The sequence below is a fragment of the Jaculus jaculus genome, chromosome 9, assembly GCF_020740685.1.
Source record: "Jaculus jaculus isolate mJacJac1 chromosome 9, mJacJac1.mat.Y.cur, whole genome shotgun sequence".
NCBI classification, from domain to species: domain Eukaryota; kingdom Metazoa; phylum Chordata; class Mammalia; order Rodentia; family Dipodidae; genus Jaculus; species Jaculus jaculus.
This window is the reverse complement of record NC_059110.1, coordinates 115,045,811-115,066,517: the sequence shown is the minus strand read 5'-3', so window position 1 is coordinate 115,066,517 and position 20,707 is coordinate 115,045,811. Positions and strand designations below refer to the sequence as shown.

The window sequence follows — 20,707 nt, the reverse complement described above, 5'->3', positions numbered from 1 at the left end:
AGCCTCTAGCCACTTGTGCATCTGGCTTACGTGGGTCCTGGAGAATCAAACCAGGGTCCTTTGGCTTTGCAGGCAAATGCCTTAAACACTAGGCCATCTCTTCAGCCCCCAAAATGACGTTTTAATAAATTTTTCATTTAAAAAAAATGAGCTGACAGAATTAACCAAAAACACTAAAGAAATACTTAGGAACCTAATATGGGAAGAGACTGATTTTTTTTTAATGTTTTCATTTTTTATTAACAACTTCCATGATTATAAAAAATACTCCGTGCTGATACCCTTCCCCCCCCCACTTATCCCTTTGAAACTCCACTCTCCATCATAGCCCCTCCCCCTCTCAATGAGAAGAGACTGATTTTTAAGGAACACTGAAGGTGGGAACACAGGGGAGCGGGTGGGATAAAACCAGGGAGATGAGAGAGCAGAAAGAAAGGGACATGTGTCTCCACAGGATCTCTCTATACTCTGCCTAGAAACCTTGGTACGAGAAAGGGGGTAAGTCTGGGACACAGGTGGCCAGGTCAGGGATACAGGCCACAGGGTTGACACTGCACTCCCCAGCGTCCTGGCCCCTCTCAAAGTAGATGCTGCCAGGGGAGAAGATGGAGGGGTCTTCATCAAAGAAGTTGTAGGGTCGGAGCAAAAAGCCGACTCTGTTTCCCACGGTCACTGTGTTGGGAAAGTCCTCAGCATGGGGAATGTGTAGGAAGCTGGCTGTAACCCAAGCCACCAGATCCTGCAGGAAGAGGAAGAGCTGGAGGGCTTTGGAGGCAAAAGTCAACAAACCACCTCTTGTGGGGGCTGGAGAGATGGCTCAGTGGTTAAGGCATTTTTGCCTGTAATGCCTAATGACCCAGGTTTGATTTCCCAGTACCTACATAAAGCCAGGTACACAAAGTGGCAAATGTGTTTGTCTGGAGTTCATTAGCAGCACCTAGAGGTCCTGGAGCACCCATTCTCTCTCTCCTTGCAAATAAATAAATAAAATATCTTACGCTGGGCATGGTGGCGCATGCCTCATCCCAGCACTCGGGAGGCAGAGGTAGGAGGATCGCTGTGAGTTCGAGGCCACCCTGAGACTACATAGTGAATTCCAGGTCAGCCTGAGCTAGAGTGAGTGAGACTCTACCTCAACCCCCCCCACAAAATAAATAATAATAATAAATATTTTAAAAAAACCCCACACCTCTTAAGGTCTATTAATAGGGGAAAGCAACCATCCTCTCATTGGAACGGAGGCCAAGTCCTCAAGAGGGAATATATACCTGGTACTGAAAACGTAGTCCTGTGGCTGGGGAGGTCAAAAGCCCTAGGGGAGGACTTGGAAGGGGAAAAAGAGATGGCAAAAGGGAATTACTATGGTTTATTGTCTACACTTACGAAAGATGTCAGCAGTTTGTTTTTTTTTAATTTGTTTCCAAGGAAAGAGACAGAGAACACGAGAATGAGAGTGAGGGAATATGGGCGCACCAGGGCCTTCTGCCACTGCAAATGAACTCCAGATACATGCACCACTTTGTGCATCTTTTTTTTTTTTTTTTTTTTCGAGGTAGGGTCTCACTCTAGCCCACGCTGACCTGGAATTCACTATGGAGTCTCAGGGTGGCCTTGACCTCACAGCAATCCTCCTACCTCTGCCTCCCTAGCGCTGGGAGTAAAGGAGTGTGTCACCACACCTGGCTGTGCATCTGTCTTTATGTGGGTATTGGGGAATTATACTGGGTCCTTAGGCTTTAGCAAGAAAGCACCTTAACTGCTATGCCATCTCTACAGCCCAACTATCAATAGTTTTACCTCAAAAAAATTTTTTTTAAAAATAGCCAGACACATTGGCACACATATTTAATCCCAGGAATTGGAAGACTGAGGTAGAAGGATCACTGTGAGTTTGAGGCCAGCCTGACACTACATAGTAAATTCCAGGTCAGCCTGAGCTAGAGTGAGACCCTACCTTGAACAAACAAAAACAAAAAAAAAAAATTAAATAAGTAAATAAACTGGATTGGACAGATGGCTTAGCAGGTAAAGTGTGTGCCTGCAAAGCCTAGGAACCCAGGTTTGATTCCACAGTACCCATGTAAGCCAGATGCACAAGGTGGTAAAAATATCCAAAGTTTGTTTGCGGTGGCTAGAGGCCCTGACGTGCCCATATTCTCTATCAAATAATAAATAAAATAATTTAAATATATTTATATTTGTTTTGTTTTTCGAAGTAGGGTCTCACTTTAGCCCAGGCTGGCCTGGAATTCACTATATAGGCTCAGGGTGGCCTCAAACTCATGGCAATCCTTCTACCTCTGCCTCCTGAGTGCTGGGATTACAGGCGTGAGCCACCATGCCTGGCTTTAAAAATATTTAAAATAAATAAAAACCCACCTTTTAGCCACAATTCCCAATTTCATCCTGGTTTCTGCCTCTTCCTAGCTACTTGCCTACATAGCACACCCAGTGGCCTGTGAGGGCAGCTGGAGAGGGTGTCAGTGACCCAATGCTAACTTTCCCCCGAGAAGGATGACCTGTGTTGGTCTTCAGAGAACTCCTTGGCCCCCAAATCAGAACTGGAAGTCATTCCAAGCTGTCACCAGAGGCTAGGCACGCAAGATGCTGAGCACAGAGGAGCCCCACTCCTGTCCCTAAAGCACCAACCTCTCCTAAGAGGGTTTCATTGTTGATGAAGTCAGCAAAGGCCTTGGTAGGGGACCATGGATCATTCTGGTAATAGATGCTGCTGCTTTGGGACTCCTCCTCCTTTCTTCGGGTCACTGCAAGCTGGTATCTGACCAGGAGTTATATTAAAAAAAAAAAAAAAAGTGGTGGAAAACATCAAGACCCAGAAGTTCTTTGGATCAGTCTTAAACCATTCCCAACCCCATACCTTCTTGGATCTGAATCTGATGGGAGGTCCAAGATGAATGGTAAGCCATAGAGAGTAAAGTTGGGGTCTCCAAGAACTGGTGGGGACCAATCCTTCCCCGCCACCCATTCCCAGTTTCTCCTCACCTCCCCCAGCTTAGGGCCCTCTCCATGTCGCTCTCCAGAGGTAGGTGTATGCCAAGAGGGCTGTGGATCTGGATTCGGTACCCTCGCTGGTGACTCCAGGCATTCGTCTGGTTGCTAGCCAGGTAAAGGTAGCGGGGAAGGGGCCTTCCCCAAGAAAATGCAGCCAGATCCTCTCGGCTCAGGACCTGCCGGGTCAGCTGAGGGCGCTGCAGCCGATGCTCCGGGCTCCAGGGGGCTGCCACAGGCTTAAACACCACATCTTCAGCTACTGCCCAGTTTTTCAGCCCTGTCAAGGTGAGGGGAGGGAGGGAAGTGCCATAGCAGGTAATGTTGCTCAGACAGGCCACTTGTCTTCTACCTGATGCACTTTGTATTGGACTAACCAAAGTCCAAGTTCAAACATGAGTCTGAGGCCAGCCTGGGACTAGAGAGTGAGTTTCAGGTCAGCCTGGGTAAGTGCTAGCCAATTTTCTTTCAACTTATTCAATAGGAGAACCATTAGTCACATGTGGCTGTTTATAGTAAAAAAAAAAAAAAATCAGAGCTGGAGAGATTGCTCAGTGGTTAAGGTACTTGCCTGCAAAACCTAAGGAGCCAGGTTTGAAACCCCAGTACTCACGTAAGTCAGGTGCACAAGGTGGTTCATTTGCAGTGGCTAGAGGTCCTGGTATGCCAATTAATTCTACCTGTGTCTTTCTCTCTCTAGTAAATAAATATTTTAAAATATTTTAATATTTTAAAAATATTATATTTTTAATATATTTTAAAATATATTAATATTTTAAAAATATTTTGGGATGGAGAGATGGCTTAGTGGTTAAGGCGCTTGCCTGCAAAGCCAAAGGACCCAGGTTCAATTCCCCAGGACCCACATAAATCAGATACACAAAGGGGCGCACGCATCTGGAATTCATTTGCAGTGGCTGGAGACTCTGGTGCGCCCATTCTTTCTATCTGCTTATTTTTGTATCTCTTAACTTAATAAAAAGAAAATATTAAAAAACATATATAGTAGCTAGGTGTGGCCGCACATGCCTTTAATCCCAGCGCTTGGGAGGCAAAGGTAGGAGGATTGTCATGAGTTCAAGGCTATCCTAAGACTACATACATAGTGAATTCCAGGTCAGCCTGGGCTAGAGTGAGATCCTACCTTGAAAAATCAAAAATAATAAAATAAAAACTCAGTTCTTCCTCACAGTAGCCATCTTAAAGTGCTCTGAAAAACAAAAGTGAGCTGGGTATGGTGGCACACATCTTTAATCTCAGCACTCAAGAGGCAGAGGTAGGAGGGTTGCCAAGAGTGTGAGGCCACCCTGAGACTACATAGTGAATTCCAGGTCAGCCTAGGCTGGAGCAAGATCCTACTTGAGGCGGGGGGATGGGGAGGGAGAAGTGGTCTGGCATGGTGGCACACACCTTTAATCCCAGCACTTGGGAGGCAAGTAGGAGGATCGCTGTGAAACCAGCCTGGGACTAGACTGAATTCTAGGTTAGCCTGGGCTAGAGCGAGATCCTACCTTGAAAAATATAAATAAATAAATGAATAAATAAATAAGGTGCTCCTTATCGCTGGGCAAGGTGGCACACATATGTAAGTGTAGTACTTGGCAGAAGCATGAAGATTATCACAAATTCAAGGGCAGCCTGCTCTGCATAGAGTTCCAAGCCAGCCAGCACTACCTAGTAACACTTGTTCTTTAAAAAAAAAAAAAAAGCCAGGTGTGTAGCACATGCCTTTAATCCCAGCAACTGGGGAGGCAGAGGTAGGTCAATTGATATGAGTTCAAGGTCAGCCTGGGACTAGAGTCAGTTCCAGGTGAGCCAGGGCTAGAGTGAAAGCCTACCTTGCAGGGGGAAAAAAAATCAAGGCCAGCTTACTATATGGTGAAATTCAGAGTCAAAATCAAAATATCAGGCTGGGGAGATGGCTTGCCAGTTAAGGCGCTTGTCTGCAAAGCCAAAGGGTCCTGGTTCAATTCCCCAGGACATGTAAGCAGATGCACAAGGTGGTGCATGTATCTGGAATTCGCTTGCAGCAGCAGGAGGCCCTGGCGTGCCCATTCTCCTTCTATCTGCAAATCTTTCTCAAATAAATAAGTAAATAAAAATGTTTTAAAAATATTAAGAAATGGGCTGGAGATGACTTAGCACTTAGGCACTGCTCATGAAGCCTAGGGACCCAAGTTCAACTCTCTGACACCCACATGAAGCCAGACACACAAGGTGGTGCATGCATCTGGAGTTCATTTGCAGTGGCTAGAGGCCCTGGTGTGCCCATTCTCTCTGTGTCTGCCCTTCTCTCAAATAAAATAAATTTAAGAAATAAATATTTTTGGTTGGTATTGTATATTTGTAAGTAGAAGAAGAGATTAATGGGGGTGAAAAGGCCCAAAGTGAGGTCAGGGGAAGAGATTGAGTAAAGATGGAGGGAGGGCTGATCAAAATCTAAGAGGATTCAAATAAATCATATGGAATCCTCCAGTTTCAGACAATGGAACACTCAGGAGCCATAGATCGTTGTTAGAAAATTATCAGTGCCAGGGATGGGATACCTTCCAGTGAGTTGTTGGCCAGGGAGGTTCCTGATGCCCCCAAAACATTATAGGTCATTGCTGAGGCCCTTGGTTTCCCACCAGGAATGGATGGTAAGACCCTATTGCTGAAGACTCCACATACTTGGGCTGCAAGGCCACTGAGACATCCTGCTGGAACTGAGCTGATAACCTCCTCCATGTAGACCAGCTGACAGAAAGCTGGAAGAAGCCATTCTACATGTAGTTCAATGGGAGAAAGAGATACCACCAGTGAAGATACTCAACAGTGGACACTGCAAGCCTTATAATTGGCCAGCCAGGCCAAATGAGCCAATGGGTGCAATAGTGGCACATCTGTCATGGTGGAATCCAACTGTCTTCCAATTGGACTGGAGGCCTGCTGCATGGGGGGAAACACATCCCTGATACTGAAAACTTAAAACAGGGGTAGTCATGAGCCCTAGGACTGTAACATTTGCTGATGTCTGGAAAGATGTATATACTATGCTTATCAAACTGCCCAGTAAGCACTTCTCCTAATATGTATACCCTCATATTAATGCTACTCTCACTTTGGGTAGAGAATCTTCTCTTTTCAGATGGCAGTGACTTTGGGATGACTCAGAAGGTACCATAGTGCTGGAAAGAAGTGACTGGAGTACTGAGTAACATCTCGATCACACCTTCCAAAGCTCAGGGTCTAATGTGGAAGAGGTGGCGGAAAGAATGTAAGAGCCAAAAGAAGGGTAGGACTCCTTACAACATGCTCCTTCCAGACATAAAATGGCCTGGATATCCATGACCTCATAGTGCCTGACACTACTTACACAAGACCATCATAAGAGGAGGAAAAGATCATGACATCAAAATAAAAGAGAAACTGATTGAGATGGGGAGGGGATATGATGGAGAATGGAATTTCAAAGGGGAAAGTGTTGGGGGGAGAGGGAGGATATTACCATGGGATACTTTTCATAATCATGGAAAATGTTAATAAAAATTGAGAAAAAAATATTTTGTAGAGCTGGGTATGGTGGCACACACCTTTAATCCTAGCACTTGGGAGACAGAGTTAGGAGGATTGCTGTGAATTAAAAGACATCCTGAGACTACATAGTGAGTTCCAGGTTAGCCTGGGCTACCCTATAGCAAAAAATCAAAAAAAAAAATCAGAGGGCTGGAGAAATGGCTTAGCAGTTAAGGCACTTGCCTGCAAAGCCAAAGGACTCAGGTTTGATCCCCCAGGACCCACTTAAACCAGACGCACAAGGTGGTGGATGTGTCTTTAGTTCGTTTGCAGTGCCTTGGCATGCCCATTCTCTGTCCACTCCTCTCAAATAAACAGACAAATAGGAGTGGGCATGCTAGCACATGCCTTTAATCCCAGCACTCGGGAGGCAGAGGTAGAAGGATCACTGTTAAGTTTGAGGCCAGTCTGGCCACCCTGAGACTACATAGTGAATTCCTGGTCAGCCTGGGCATAACTATGGGATTTTGTACATAGCAACACAGAAACAAAACACTTCTACCATCACAGGTTTTATTAGGATTGGCCTACCCAGGTTTTCTGATTCTCACTTTCTGAATCTCTGTGGTGGGCATGACTATGGTCAGTAAATAGAAGAGCACATGTAGCTGACTAGTGACATATTTATTTTTGTTTTATTTGCTAGCGACAGAGAGAGAAAGAGGCAGATAGAGAGAATGGGCGCATCAGGGCCTCTAGCCACTGCAAATGAACTCCAGATGCATGCGCCCCCTTGTGCATCTGGCTAACGTGGGCCCTGGGGAATCGAGCCTCGAACTGGGGTCCTTAGGCTTCACAGGCAAGCGCTTAACTGCTAAGCCATCTCTCTAGCCCAAGAACATCTTTATAACTAGGAAAGAGATTTGTCTTGGAGAAGCTAGCTGGAAAAACCAATCCCCTTGCAGTCCTTGTATGCTCCTCCCAGCTCTGAGATTCTGTTGTCTCAGCAAGATTAGGGCTACTTTCAGCCTCTTTCAAAACTGCAGTTTATATTTTTCTGTGGTCCGGGAGCTTCTTGAAAGTTTATTGCACCCATAGCTTACAACATCCAACACAGCACTTGACCAATTTTCTTCATGCTGGTTGGACCTTTTAGTTCCTTTGAATGGTACCTACAAGCCAGGTATGGTGGCGCACACCTTTAATCCCAGCATTTGGGATGCAGAGGTAGGAGGATCACTGTGAGTTTGAGGCCACCCTGAGACTGCATAGTGAATTTCAGGTCAGTCTGGGCTAGAGTGAGACCCTACCTTGAAACCACCCCCCAAAAAAAGTACCTACGGAACATACTTCTGCTCTCACAGCAGCAACCTAAAGTTACCTAATGTGACTTTCTGAGGCAAGTTTTTTTTTTTAAATTTTTTCCCCCCAAAACAAGGCTCTTTAATGCCACAAATGTTGAAGAAACACTTCTAACTGGAGTCATAGTCCAAATATGTCAGAGAGCAATCTGGTTCACTTTGATCCTGTTATTTTCTTAGCTCTCCCCCACCCCGCACCCTCACCACAGACTGACACATGAGCATGGTGCACAGGGGCCCCGCCTGTCAAGGTCTTCATCCTCAAGAGACTGTTTCACAAGACAAATGCTTCATCCTATCACATTACACTGGGGCATTTGCTTCCTGCCCCATCTTCCAGCCCAGACTTAGTTTCTCCACCTACAAAGTGGGTCTGGTGAATTTCTAACTTGCTTTCAGTGTGTCTGTATTGGAGGAGTTTGTTTCCTTCCTCAACGCAATCTGCCAGGAGCGGCAAGTCCTCTCTGAGCTTTGAGCCCTACTAGATAATTTTTCCCCACACTTGCAGCAAGTGTATTGTGGGCGTGCCACAACACGGGAGAGTTGGTGACGACAGGATGGGACCACCTCCCTTCCCGGGGTAGAGAGAGGCTCACTGCAGATCACATCCCGGCCAGGGAGCTCCCTCCCATTCCAGCTCCACTTGAAAACTCTTCAGCAGCCAGATTGCTCACGACTCTGCATAGGCCCCTCTCCACCCCCAGACCCTCAAAACTAGTGTGCAATGAGCTGGAGATGGCTTACCAGTTGAGGCTTGCTTGCAAAGCCTAAGGACCCAGGTTCGATTCCCTAGTACCCACGTAAGCACAAGGTTGTGTATGCATCTGGAGTTTGTTTGCAGTGGCTAGAGTTTCTGGTGCACCCCATTTTCTCTCTCAAATAAAATCCAGGCATGGTGATGCATGCCTTTAATCCCAGCACTCAGGAGGCAGAGGTTGGAGGATCACTGTGAGTTCAAGGCCACCCTGAGACTACATAGTGAATTCCAGGTCAGCCTAGGCTAGAGTGAGACCCTACTTCGAAAAACCAAAAAAATAAAATAATGAGCAAGTGGCAAGGTGCTGACCCAATTCTGACAGGGCAATGCACCCCTGCCCCCAACAATGTTCCTCAGCCAAGCATGATGCTTACACTTGAACTAGTTTCACAATTGCAGTCTTGTTGGAGGGGCTAGAGGCTGGCCAGACACCCAGCCACGACCATGGCTAACATTTAGTCCTTCTCACCTTTATCTGAGGGATGCCTGCTCTCACGTCCATCAAGCTGCTTCCCCTGTGCACTCACCTGCCACATCCAGGTCCAGCTTGAAGTGGAAGGCATGTGTGTGCACCGTCCCCAGCACCCGATCGCCCACACGGTTCCCGAAGAGGAGGCTCTCTGCTCCTCCACTCAGGAAAGCTGTGTTGATATAGCCCGTGGCATGGACCCGACCTTCAAGTGCTCCGTTTGGGTACAGAATAAAGTCCCAAATGTAGTCATAGTTGCCCACAGATGACACAGACCTGACCACAAGGGCTGAGCTAGCCAAACCACTATAGAAATGACTCCCAATGGAATTGTGGTGCCTTCGAAGAGGTAACCCCTGGACCTCCTCAAATATACACACAGCCCCTGGGAGCAGCTGGACTGCCCCTGTACTTGCCAGTATGTGGAGGTCCACCATTGTGGCTTGATAAGGGCAGTCCACTCCCCGCACCAACCCTCGGCTGTTTGCGCCAAGTCCAAAGCTGCTATCCAAGTATCGGATCATCATTGCTGTGGGTGAATTTGCACCATAAACAGTCAGGGTCTCCTGGACACTGATCTCATAGGCCACTCGCTCACCCTTGAACCGAATATCAAAAATTCTCAAGCCACTGAACACCCCATGGCCAAAGGTAAATCTCCAGAGGGGCGATTCCACCAAATTCCCTTGTACAGTGTACTGGGGGCTCTGCGTGGAGAACTGGAAAGGGGGAGGAGAGCCTGGGGTGACTCGGGACCTCAGCGATGAAGCCCCCTCTGGTGTGGGCAGGGGGACTTTAATTACTTCTAGGCGACGAGCTTTAAACTCCCCTTCCAACTGGGCTAAATCTGTGTAGTAGTGCCCAAGGTAGAACACTTGCTGGACAGTCCACTCAGCAGGGTCCAGGGCCTTGTGGTCCAGCAGTAGCTCCAGCCCCACAGGGTGAAGGAAGACACCAAGACCTGAGATGTTATGAAACAGGGCTATCCAGGTAGCCCGGTCCCCTGAACGAAAGCCTTTAGGGCTGGCGTGTAGAGGTTCCAAAGTGGAGCCATTGTAGTTTAAGACAGAAGCCAGAAATAAGGGTGCTTTGGGTAGCTCCACCTCTTTCAAATGTTCCCACAGCTGGGCAAATTCAACACTCAGCATGGGGCGCCGGTGATAGGGTATTGGGCCACCATGACGCTCCACAGTCACATCCCGCATGTAGGAGGGATGAGGCAGTGGCCCCACCACCAGTTCACTCACATTGGGTTGGGGCTGGGCACCAAAGAAGACGATGGCCAGAGCCTCCCGGGCAGGTATGGGGCCCCCTCTGTCCAGGTGGGCAAGGGCTGCAGCCTTGGGGGGCAGCTGCAGCTCCACTGAGAAGACACAGTTGTCCGAGGGCCGAGCCTGGGCTGCGTCCACCAGCCCTGACCCCAGCCGCTGGGTCAGAAAGCTCATCACAGCCGTCAGCTCCTCTGGGCTCAGGTCTGCAAACAGCTGGCTCTGGTCAGGGCGAGTCCAGGGCTGGGTTCTGGGAAGTACGGATGGGCAGCGAACAAGCTGGTCACCTTGCCTGGTCACCAAGACATAGACGAGAGCGAAGATAGCAGCAAGGGATAGCACCAGGAATGCCAGGACCACCCTGAAATTCATGGTGGATGCTGAGAGCTGTGAGCACTCCTACTAGTGGCAGCTCTCCACCTGACTTCTAGGTAGCGCTTATATTCAGTGTGATGCGGAGAAATGAGAAAGCTCCACCCTGGAGGCTGGGCAGGAAACTTCTGACTTTATGTATTTCTGTTCCAACTTTCTGTCCTGTGGTTTGGCCCAAGATCTCTCTCCCACATGCATAGTCTCTTTTTTGTCCCTAACTCCTACTGGTGACAGTACCAACTACTTACACTAGATGGAGGGCATCTGGATCATTACTACTAAGCTTCACCTTCTACCCACAGAAGGCGAATCTCTGGTGTGCAATCCTTCCTGCACACCCTCTGCAGGCACCAAAGCATTCGTTTTAAAACCTGGCAGGAGCCAGACTGCCATGAGTTCAAGGCCACCCTGAATAGTGAATTGAAGGTCCGCCTGGGCTATAGTAAAATCCTACCTTAAAAAAGCAACAAACAGGGCTAGAGAGATGGCTTAGCAGTTAAGCACTTGCCTGTGAAGCCTAAGGACCCTAGTTCAAGGCTCGATTCCCCAGGACCCACATTAGCCAGATGCACAAGGGTGGCACATGCGTCTGGAGTTCATTTGCAGTGGCTGGAGGCCTTGGCGCACCCATTCTCTCTCTCTCTGCCTCTTTTTCTTTCTGTCTGTTGCTCTCAAATAAATAAAAAAAAAAAATTAAACAAAAAAAAATTCCTGGCAGGATTTTACTATAACGGTCCTATGATCCACTGCCCAGCTCAGCACTGCCTATGACCTAATGCCAAGCCTTTGATTTGGAGTCTTGGTCTTTCCCATCTAATAAATGAGGGGGGAAAAAAAGAGTGGCTGAAGGTCTGGGCTTAGCATTCAGATTTGTACACTGACCCAGTTAAGTTGCATGGCCTTAGGGAAAGGTACTCCTCCAGAGTTTGTCTACAAGAAGACATGTAGATACTCCACAGATAATTGCGGATTAACTGCTCACACGCATCAAGTACTTACCACCACCACACAGGGTTGGCAGTGAGAACCTTAGTTACTGGTGCTAATCTCCGAAACAGAATGAAGCACATGTGCCTTCCTTGTGGAGGACCTTAAAACTCTGGAGAGACAAAATAGGGTCCCTGGCAACCAGAAGGCTAGTGTCAAGTGGAAAATGAGGAAACTTTATTTCAGAAGGAGTTGAGACTCTTAGGATACCTTCAAGTAATTTGAAACCAAGACCAGGAGTCTCCTCAAGAAATTTAAGACATAATTTAGACAGCATTAGTATTAAAAACAAGACAAGGTTGGCAGGGTAAGCCTTGCCCAGGTCATTCCCACAAAGAACTCTAGCAGCCTCTGCTGGCAGCTCGTGGGTATGGTCAGGAAGGAAGGAACTAGGACCTTAGCAGGGAAGGGGGACACAAGGCAGTTTAGTATTGGGAAGAGCTAACTTTTCATGTATTTCAGCCTCAACACAATGAAGGAGCCACCCTCCCCTCCTTTTGCTGGGCAGAAGCTTTAGTCTTCCCACTATGCCAGAGACAGCAGACAGCTCAACTGGCAAAAGGACACATAATAGGGTGACCAGATGTGTCTGTGGAAGTGGGGGTCTGAATGTTCATGCACAAATCACTATATCACTACCAGAGCATGGCACCAGGATCTGTGGCTTTAAAAAGAGGTCAAAGTACCTGTATTTTTAATAATTTCTTGACATGGTAAAAGAATTTTACATTACAATCCGAGGGTGGTAGGGTGAGGAGGGGCAGTGGAACAATCAAACAAAAGGACAACAGAAACACATGGTGGTAGGAAGGAAGGGCTTTAACTGGAAGGGATCTGAGGAGTGGGTAGGAGTACTGCCCAACTAAAATGCAATTGGTTTGTTACTGAGTACTATTCATGGGAAGAGAGTAGCCTGACTCCTTTTCATAGAACACTGGGAATAAAAATGATGCATCCCAGGTGGAAATATGATTGGAAGACAGAGACAAGAGAAGAATAAAAGTCAGAAATAGACACTGAGAGTCACTAGCAGGAAGACTGCAGACATGAACTCTCCTTAGAGGGCAAATAAAAAAGCTAGGGATTGATAAGGGTTTAAACAAAAGCTATAACAAGTGATATCTCTGGAAGATTTGAGAGGCAACTCTTCTAAGGGTTTGACCTGCGCAGCATATTTACACACACGCATACACACTTGGGTATGTGCACACACGCACACGCACACGCATACACGAATTACTGCTTTCCCTGGAAGCACAGTACTATAAATAAGAAAAAGACTTCCCAAAGGGAAAGCGCAACACGGAGCAGCAGCGTCTGGAGCTCACGGCTGCCCATAACCGGCCCCAAAGCCCACTGGCCTGGAGGAGGCAAGCAGGAGTCAGAGGACCAGCTTTGCATACCACCACGAAGACCCCGAGTGACAGAGGAGGAGGCCTTTGTCAGTCCTCTGTTTCTCGGTTCCTGATTCTCCTCCAACTTACCCTGGGCACCAAGCGGCTACATTATCAGAAAGGAGGATGAGCCTGGGACTTTTGCCTGGGAGGATGATGTCTAAGATAACTATCACCTGCTGAAAGGTGTGTGTGTGTGTGACAGGGACAAAGGAAAGGAGGGTCATGTTGGGTGATGGATCAGGAGGCATGTATGTTCTTATATGTGTGTACACGTGTTACACATATCTATGTGAAAACCCAAATTATAAAAACGTTCTAAGGAGCTAGGGACTTGGCTGAAGGCCTAAGGTGTTCCTTATCATAATCAAGTTTAAGGTGGGATGAATATAGATGGGAAGTCCTAAGTCATTACCTAGGGCAACTGTGGCAGGGAGAGTCCAATGTCCCACAGAAGCAAGAGACACTAGCCTTATAACACAGCGATGTCTCCTCTACCCATTACCCCAGTTTCTAAGAATCACCTAGCAATTTCCCTATATTTCCCCAGCTTTTAAACAGCTAGTCATCAAAAGGAAAAACAAAACAACACAAAGCCTAAGTCACAGGGAGGAGGGAGAGGAGGGGAAGAGGACACATGAGTATTCTTGTGCCAGTATCTTGCACAAACCTGGAGTTCTCCAGAAATTAGGACAGGCTGGGTGTGGGGTATTAGGGAAGGAGACAGAAGAGTTCCTGAGGCCTGAAAAAAGAGGTAAACACGTCACAGAACTAGATGAGAGTTTCATTAGGCTCTAACTAAAAACAGAGAGGCGTGATTACTATTTCCAGCCAGTTTCCCCATCACGATAGTCAGGTAACAAACCAAGGCAATGTCGGTCTTGAGCCAGACTCACAGAGTCCCCTGGCCCTGGCCCTGGCCTCAGTAGAGTGTCTCTGCATTGCTGCTCCGAGGCCGTTTGATCTTCTCAATATTTTTCAGGATCATGTCATGTAGAGTGACCTGGGAAAGAAGGGATCAGGAAATCACCCATCTGTTCAGTACCTATCTCACCAAGAAAATGAAGCATTCCCACAACTCTCCATGCAATTGCTCAGAGCATCCCAACCACATTGACTTGAATCTGTGACCTAAGCTGGCTCCAACTGGCTGCTGCCAAGGGCCTGAGGGTCTAAAAGCAACACATACTAGCACTTAAAACACTGAGAATTGCACTGTCTTTAGTGTACTAGCTTACTATGTCCATTCTACTCCTTTTTCTCCAAGCCCCAAAGAGTTGTTTTTAAATTATCAAAGAAGGGATGGAGGAATGGCTTAGTGGTTAAGTTGTTTGCCTGAAAAGCCAAAGGACCCAGGTTCAATTCCTCAGGACCCATGTTAGCCAGATGCATGCACAAGGGGGGCGCACATGTCTGGAGTTTGTTTGCAGTGGCTGGAGGAACATTTAAAATTATCAAAGAAGCAGCCAGGCCAGGCGTGGTAGTGCACGCCTTTAATCCCAGCACTTGGGGAGGCAGAGGTAGGTATATCACCATGAGTTCAAGGCCACCCTGAGACTACATAGTGAATTCCAGGTCAGCCTGGGCTAGAGTGAGACCCTACCTTAAAAAACACACACACACAAAAAAGAACAAGAACAAGAAAAACCAAAGGCGCCAGGACAAATATGGACCAAAGTTACTCACATATTGATTCCTCAGCTCTGATATGATGAGCCGGAGGCTGATGTATTCTTTCTCATCAATCTCTGTTACAGTGCGGCGGTAGTCCTCCTGTAAAGGGTGCAGAGGGAACGGCTTAACTCAACACAGCAAGTTCATTCCCTATAATGGTCACTCCTCCCTATCTGCCACCAACACCCTCATCCACAAAATTCTTACTCACCACATGGGGATATTTAGCTATTTTAGAAACCAATTTGGCTCTTGTAATATAATATCTGGAAGGAAAGAGAAGAGACAGCCTCAGGAGACCCTGACCATGGCCACCCCTCACCACTGCCCAGTTCTTAGGTTTGGCCCAAACAACCCTACCTAGAAATCTGGTCCAGATAAGATGCAGCTTCACTCTCAACAGTTCTTAGCTCAGCAACTGTTTCTTCCTATGGGGGAAAACAGGTGAGTCACATCACCCCAGCACCCAAAGCAGACACATCAGGAAAGGTGAGTCTCCCCAATCTTCTTTCCCAGTTTGTAAACACAAGCACAATACCTGAATAGACACCCCAAAGTTGTTCCCATCTTCTATCCTGGGAATCAAGAGCTGTACCCACATTTTGACCTGGAAGGTGAAAAGATCAAACACATATATGAGGGCCTTGGCCTTTTCTGCTAAAGCCATCAAGTACATGATTCATGCTGAGGCCATGACAGATACACAGGATCTATGATACCGAGCCCACCAACTCCCACACTATGCCTCCAGCCCCTCATCCAACATCTTTAGAGTTCGAGGGGAGCTCTTTGGGTCAAGCCTACAAGTCACTAGCCCCTGCCTCACCGTGTTACATTTCTCAATCAGCAGCCTGATCTCAGGTTTCACTTTCTCAATGATGTCCACCAGCTGCTGGTTGCTTTTCAGCATCCCATTGGGCATCACAAACACCTTAGTTCCTGGAGATGTGAAAGCACATGATTAAGGTGAGGGAAAATGGGACAGCATCCTCCATCTTTTCCTCTTTTTCCTTAGGTGGAGAGATGTTATGACCTTTACCTTTAATGCATCACAGACCTACCATGATACCACTAGCAGAATCAGAGGGAGATATATGAAACAATAGACAGACAGCTGGAGCATGCTATATACCTTAAAAGATAGAAGAACTATTAAAACGGGGGAGGATCAGACTGGTGAGATGTCTCAGCAGTTAAAGGCTTACAAAGCAAAGCCTGGGTTTGATTCCCTAGCACCCACAAGGAGTTCACTTACAGGGTACAAGGCCCTGGCTCGCTCTCTCTCCCTCAAGAGAGAGAGAGAGAGACTCAGATATATGTATGTACTTACATACACATATTGCTTTTTCAAGATAAGGTCTTGCTCTAGCTCAGGCTGACCTGGAATTAATTCACTATATAGTCTCAGAGTGGCCTTGAACTCATGACAGTCCTCCTACCTCTGCTTCCTGAGTGCTGGGATTAAAGGTGTGTGCCACCACACCCGGCATAAATAAAATATTTTTTAAAAGGTGGGAAGGGGGGCTGGAGAGATGACTTAGTGGTTAAGGAGTTTGCCTGCAAAGCCAAAGGACCCAGGTTCGATTCCCCAGGACCCACATTAGCCAGAGGCACAAAGGGGGCACAAGCGTCTGGAGTTCATTTGCAGTGGCTGGAGGCCCTGGCATGCCCATTCTCTCCCTCTCTTTTTCTGCCAAATAAATAAATAAATAAAAACTGGGGGGAATAACATAGAAATGGGACCCCATGACAAATATGAGACATATACCTCTATCTTCAGCTACTCTCCCTTGGCAATCTACACAGTCAAACCCTTTCTATATAGTAGAAGATTAGAGTTAATAGCATTAAATAATGATCATGTTTGGAGGACTTCTGAATGTTAATCCTGAGAAAGTCAGATCTTGCTTCCTGGCCTGGAGACCACCAGATCATCCTACTTCTCAGGGCTGCTGGCCACCAAGTAGGGTGAAGCGAACTGGGGAAGGAACAACTCTTACCTTGGAAGGCTTCTTCACACTCATCCAACCTGCGCTTCTTATAAGTGGGCTGAGGTAAAAACGAAACAGTAATTAGCTTGCCTTCAACTCCCAACATGCCCATTACAAGATATTCTTCAAGAAAGTTTATCTCTTCCTGTACCCCACGGTTTGTCTTATTAAGTTCTACACAATTTCCCAAGTATATGTAAGACTTCTAAAACAGACTCTAGACACAAAGAAAAAGATAAGGTGTTAAGGCTAGGCATGGTGGTGCACACCTTTAATTGCACTCAGGAGGCAGAGGTAGGAGGATTGCTGTGAGTTTGAGGCCACCTTGAGGCTACATAGTGAATTTCAATTCAGCCTGAGCTAGAATAAGATCCTACTTTCAGGGGAAAAAAAAAAGGAGGGAGGAAGAAAGAAAAATAAAGCAACTAGGGTGATTCTGTAACAAAATAAAATAGGAAAAAGGAGTCAATCAAGGTAAGGTGAGGAGAGTTAAGGAAGTTTGCACAAATTGGCTGTTTCCAAAATAAGCATAATATTCAATCACCAAACATACAAACATATAACATCATATTCTACAAACCAGAAGCAATACTGGGAGTTGAAAATAAAGGACTAAGAAAATTTCTGCTTTAATCATAGACCAACGTTTGATTTTTGTTTTTGAAACAGGAACTTGGTATGATGCATTCCAGGCAGCCTTAAACTCAATCCTCCTGCCTCCCCTCTTGAGTACTGGGATCACAGATATGAGAATCACAGCAGGCTTAATTAATTTAGACAGCTCCAGAGGCCAGGGATATAGATCTATGGTAGAGCATTGGCCCAACATGCACAACACCCTGGGTTTGATCCCAGGATGAAAACAAGAGGACTATCAATGACACAGTAAGGCCAACAAAGAATACACTTTCATGAGTGTTAAAATGGACACATGTACCTATTAAAGCCACACAGCAAAAACAGGGGCTGTAGTTATATAGGAAGCATGATCTCTCACCCCATAACAACACACTGAAAAGAAAGATCTTGTTCAAAGCATGGGAAAAACCAAGGAACCTGTAGCTAGTTTAAAAGTATGCCTTTGATCTCAACATTTGGTAGGCAGAGGAAGGAGGATCACTGTGAGGTCAAGACCAGCCTGGGAGTACAAAGTAAGTTCCAGGTCAGCCTGAGCAAGAGTGAGAGACCCTACTTCAAGAAACAAACAAGAAGTAAAAAGAAAAAAAAAGAAGAAGAAATTAAAACTACACTGGGAGTCTTACCTTTCTGTGGTATCTCTTCCTTCCTTATCTTAATTTCTGGGCTTTACTTTTTTAAAAATATATTTTTATTTATTTAAGAGGGGATAGAGAGAATGGGTGCACCAGAGCCTCTAGCTACTGCAAGCAAACTCCACATGCGTGTACCTCATTGTGCATCTGGCTTATGTGGGTCCTGGGGAATCGACCCTAGGTCCTTTGGCTTTGCAGGCAAGTGCACTGACCACTATGCCATCGCTCTCTGGATTCTCTCTTAAGCTCTGGATTTCCCTATTTCTGAGAACCCCACTCATGCCTCTTGGGCATGAGCTCTGTATTCCTTCTCCTAAGTTCTACCTGTAATCTAATAAAACTTATAAACCTTTGAAAAAGAGTACACTGGAGTCATGCCTAACACCCTCCAGAGTCCTAGACCCTCACACCCAAAATGTCTTCTTTGTACATCCAGAAAGTCACCAGGAAACGAAAAACTAAGAACCCACTAATTTAGAACACAAAGATCAATATGTCACTTACACCATCCAATCCATCATGACTATTGGTGAGAAGGATGGGATCGGGGACTGGAAGATTCATGTCTGAGTGGATCTGAGTTAGGTCATGGATGTTTAGAATTGGTTCCTGAAAGACAGACATCCACCCCCAAATAATGATTAGTCTTTGCAATTGAAAGAAGTATTTCATTTTGAAGAAATGAGAACTCTATACATCACACAACAAAACAGAATGAACATACAATTTGTTCCATATGTCACAAAGACTGGAGGGGAAAGTAATTTAAGGAAATAAAAGTGTCTCTCACCTTCAAAAAACTATCAAGTTCTAGCAACTTCTTTGGGAAAAAATTTGCCACCAAGTCTTCTGCCTAGATCGGGAAAATAAACCTGAATTAATAACTCTGGGAAGGTTTCTCCCCACAGTTAGCTCCTTTCTGGGAAACCCTCAGTAATAACTAACATCCATTTTCTTATTTGCTTTCACTCACCTCACTTGTGATCCGCTCCCTGAAAGAATCAACCTAAAATTTTAAAAGAAGTGTTAATTCAGAACTTGGCAACAGAGATAACGGATAGGGAATCCCAAATCCAGCTGCCTTTTCTTCACCTTGAAATTATAATGAGAAGATGAAAGGCCCCCTGACTGCAAATACTTCATCTTTTTGAGGATCCATTTCTCCATCTCAAGAGAGGGAAGTCGGGGCTTGGGGCCAGCACCTGTCTGTCTCCTCTCTTCACTCACCCTCCCTCCCTCCCTCCCTCCCCTGCGGTGTCTGAAACTGTCTGAATTTGATAAGCGGACAAGAGCAGGCAGGAAGATGTGAGCTCACAATCGTGCCAACTCCCACCCAGATCTGGCCTATCATACGCAGCAGGGCAGCCTACAGGGGCAGGGTCAGAAGCAGCGTCCATCCGGGGGCGGGGACGTCGCTGGGTTGAGGGGGACTTCCAGCTGTCAGTGTCCTAAAACACTGAGTCCAACACGTGTCCACAGAGGTCTCTCTGGGGCTCTCCATCACCAGATGCGGGACAGAAAGCACTCTCTATGGTCCTCTCCTCCAAATGTCGTCTCTACGAGTCGGGGGCTGGGTTGAGCCTAGCGGAAGCTCAGAGCTGGTGTCCCCAGGGAGACAAAGACGCCATGGGGAGTGGGGAGCCGGACAGACTGCCGCGGGGGGTTCCAAGAGAAGGGGAAGAAGGTTCGGACCGGTGCCGCTACCTTAAGCTTCACTTCCTGATCCACCTTCAGCAACGAGGCCATGGCCGGGCCGGGCCGTGTCCGCTCCGTTGGATGCCGGAGGTGCTGTGGGCTCCGGGGAGGGGGCCGGAGGGACCTGAGGAATCTCCGCTGCCCTCGGGACCCGGCCGCCCTCGCTGGCTTTCTCACCGCTTGCTCGTTCCCTCCCTCCGTGCCGGCCGGCCGTCCGTCCACCCGCCTGCCCGCCTGCCTGCTGCCTGCTTAGCTCTCTCGCTTGCCCTCCCGGCTTTCGCCGCTCACGCCGGAAGTTGCGTCACAGCCAATCGCCGGGACTCCTGCGAGGACGCGCACGTGCTCCGCGCAGCCGTGCTGCGTCTCGGCGCCGCGCGTTCCGGCCGTGCTCTCAGCGCCGCGGCGCTTGGGGCCTAGCGTGGTGAAGGGGAAGCTGAGCGCCTTGCGGAGCGGGGACTACCGAGAACGGAAGGTTCAGCAGCGGTTTGCCCTTCTGCTGTCCCGGAACTCGTCTGCACCGTGGGAGACATTCTGTGACAGCTGCTGTCCCCTAGAAGACCAGCCGTCGCGCCCCAGTGACGTTGGCGGGAGGAAGCCCGCGGGCCCCCTGGGCTTGCTTGGGGCGGGGGAGGGGGGTCAGCTGAGACTCCTTTTTCCTTCGGGCTAGAGCCCTACAGAAGACAAGTTCTATTAACTAGGTGTTTTTGGTATGGTTCTCAACCACTTACAAACTTCCAGACCTCAGAGATCAAACACCCGATGGGCACGTTGATGCACAGACAAGGGTAGAACTTAAGACATGCTTCTGCTGAATTGTGCACCAGATCTCAGGCTGCCACCTCAGTTCTAGGACAAAACAATCTTATTTTCCTTATGGAAGCCTAAGGATGAATCTCTTCACTCACGCTTCATTTGGCCTATCTCTTATTCCGTGCAATAAAATGAACCTGTGTACTACTGACTG

General features: G+C 47.3%; 2 protein-coding genes across 4 annotated transcripts; both read right to left on the bottom strand.

Annotated features, from left to right (window-relative positions):
- Positions 1-322: 322 nt before the first annotated feature.
- Aoc2 (amine oxidase copper containing 2) lies at positions 323-10,732 on the bottom strand. 2 transcript variants are annotated; one of them, XM_045159827.1, is made up of 4 exons: positions 9,150-10,732; positions 3,004-3,289; positions 2,650-2,779; positions 323-739 (listed from the first exon to the last, which is right to left on the bottom strand). In XM_045159827.1, exons 1-4 carry the CDS (start codon positions 10,729-10,731, stop codon positions 473-475), a joined length of 2,265 nt encoding a protein of 754 aa, XP_045015762.1. In that variant the 5' UTR covers position 10,732; the 3' UTR covers positions 323-472. The 2 variants fall into 2 exon arrangements, with proteins under 2 accessions (XP_045015762.1, XP_045015763.1); XM_045159828.1 differs by lacking the exon at positions 323-739 and adding an exon at positions 1,190-1,323.
- Positions 10,733-12,377: 1,645 nt separating this feature from the next.
- On the bottom strand, positions 12,378-20,015 carry Psme3 (proteasome activator subunit 3). 2 transcript variants are annotated; one of them, XR_006639016.1, is made up of 12 exons: positions 19,753-20,015; positions 19,022-19,054; positions 18,839-18,901; positions 18,553-18,657; positions 16,787-16,835; positions 15,613-15,725; positions 15,325-15,393; positions 15,147-15,214; positions 14,998-15,052; positions 14,799-14,885; positions 13,978-14,115; positions 12,378-13,854 (listed from the first exon to the last, which is right to left on the bottom strand). XR_006639016.1 is itself a non-coding variant. In XM_004655336.2 (11 exons), the coding sequence occupies exons 1-11, from the start codon at positions 19,792-19,794 to the stop codon at positions 14,035-14,037; spliced, it is 765 nt and encodes a 254-aa protein (XP_004655393.1). In that variant the 5' UTR covers positions 19,795-20,015; the 3' UTR covers positions 12,378-14,034. The 2 variants fall into 2 exon arrangements, 1 of the variants encoding a protein (XP_004655393.1); XM_004655336.2 differs by having other exon boundaries at positions 12,378-14,115.
- Between the last annotated feature and the right edge of the window lie 692 nt (positions 20,016-20,707).

Bases quoted from the DNA above. Each gene is read 5' to 3' on its own strand.
- Psme3 (XM_004655336.2), bottom strand. From the start codon at position 19,794: ATGGCCTCGTTGCTGAAGGTGGATCAGGAAGTGAAGCTTAAG. The intron at 16,836-18,552 runs GTAAGTGACATA...TTTTTACCTCAG, and splicing joins GTCATGATGGATTGGATGGT to CCCACTTATAAGAAGCGCAG. The intron at 15,215-15,324 runs GTATTGTGCTTG...TTTCCCCCATAG, and splicing joins ACTTTGGGGTGTCTATTCAG to GAAGAAACAGTTGCTGAGCT.
- Aoc2 (XM_045159827.1), bottom strand. From the start codon at position 10,731: ATGAATTTCAGGGTGGTCCTGGCATTCCTGGTGCTATCCCTTGCTGCT. The intron at 2,780-3,003 runs GTGAGGAGAAAC...ACTCCTGGTCAG, and splicing joins AGGGCCCTAAGCTGGGGGAG to ATACCAGCTTGCAGTGACCC. The intron at 740-2,649 runs GTTGGTGCTTTA...CTCTTCCTGCAG, and splicing joins ATGAAACCCTCTTAGGAGAG to GATCTGGTGGCTTGGGTTAC.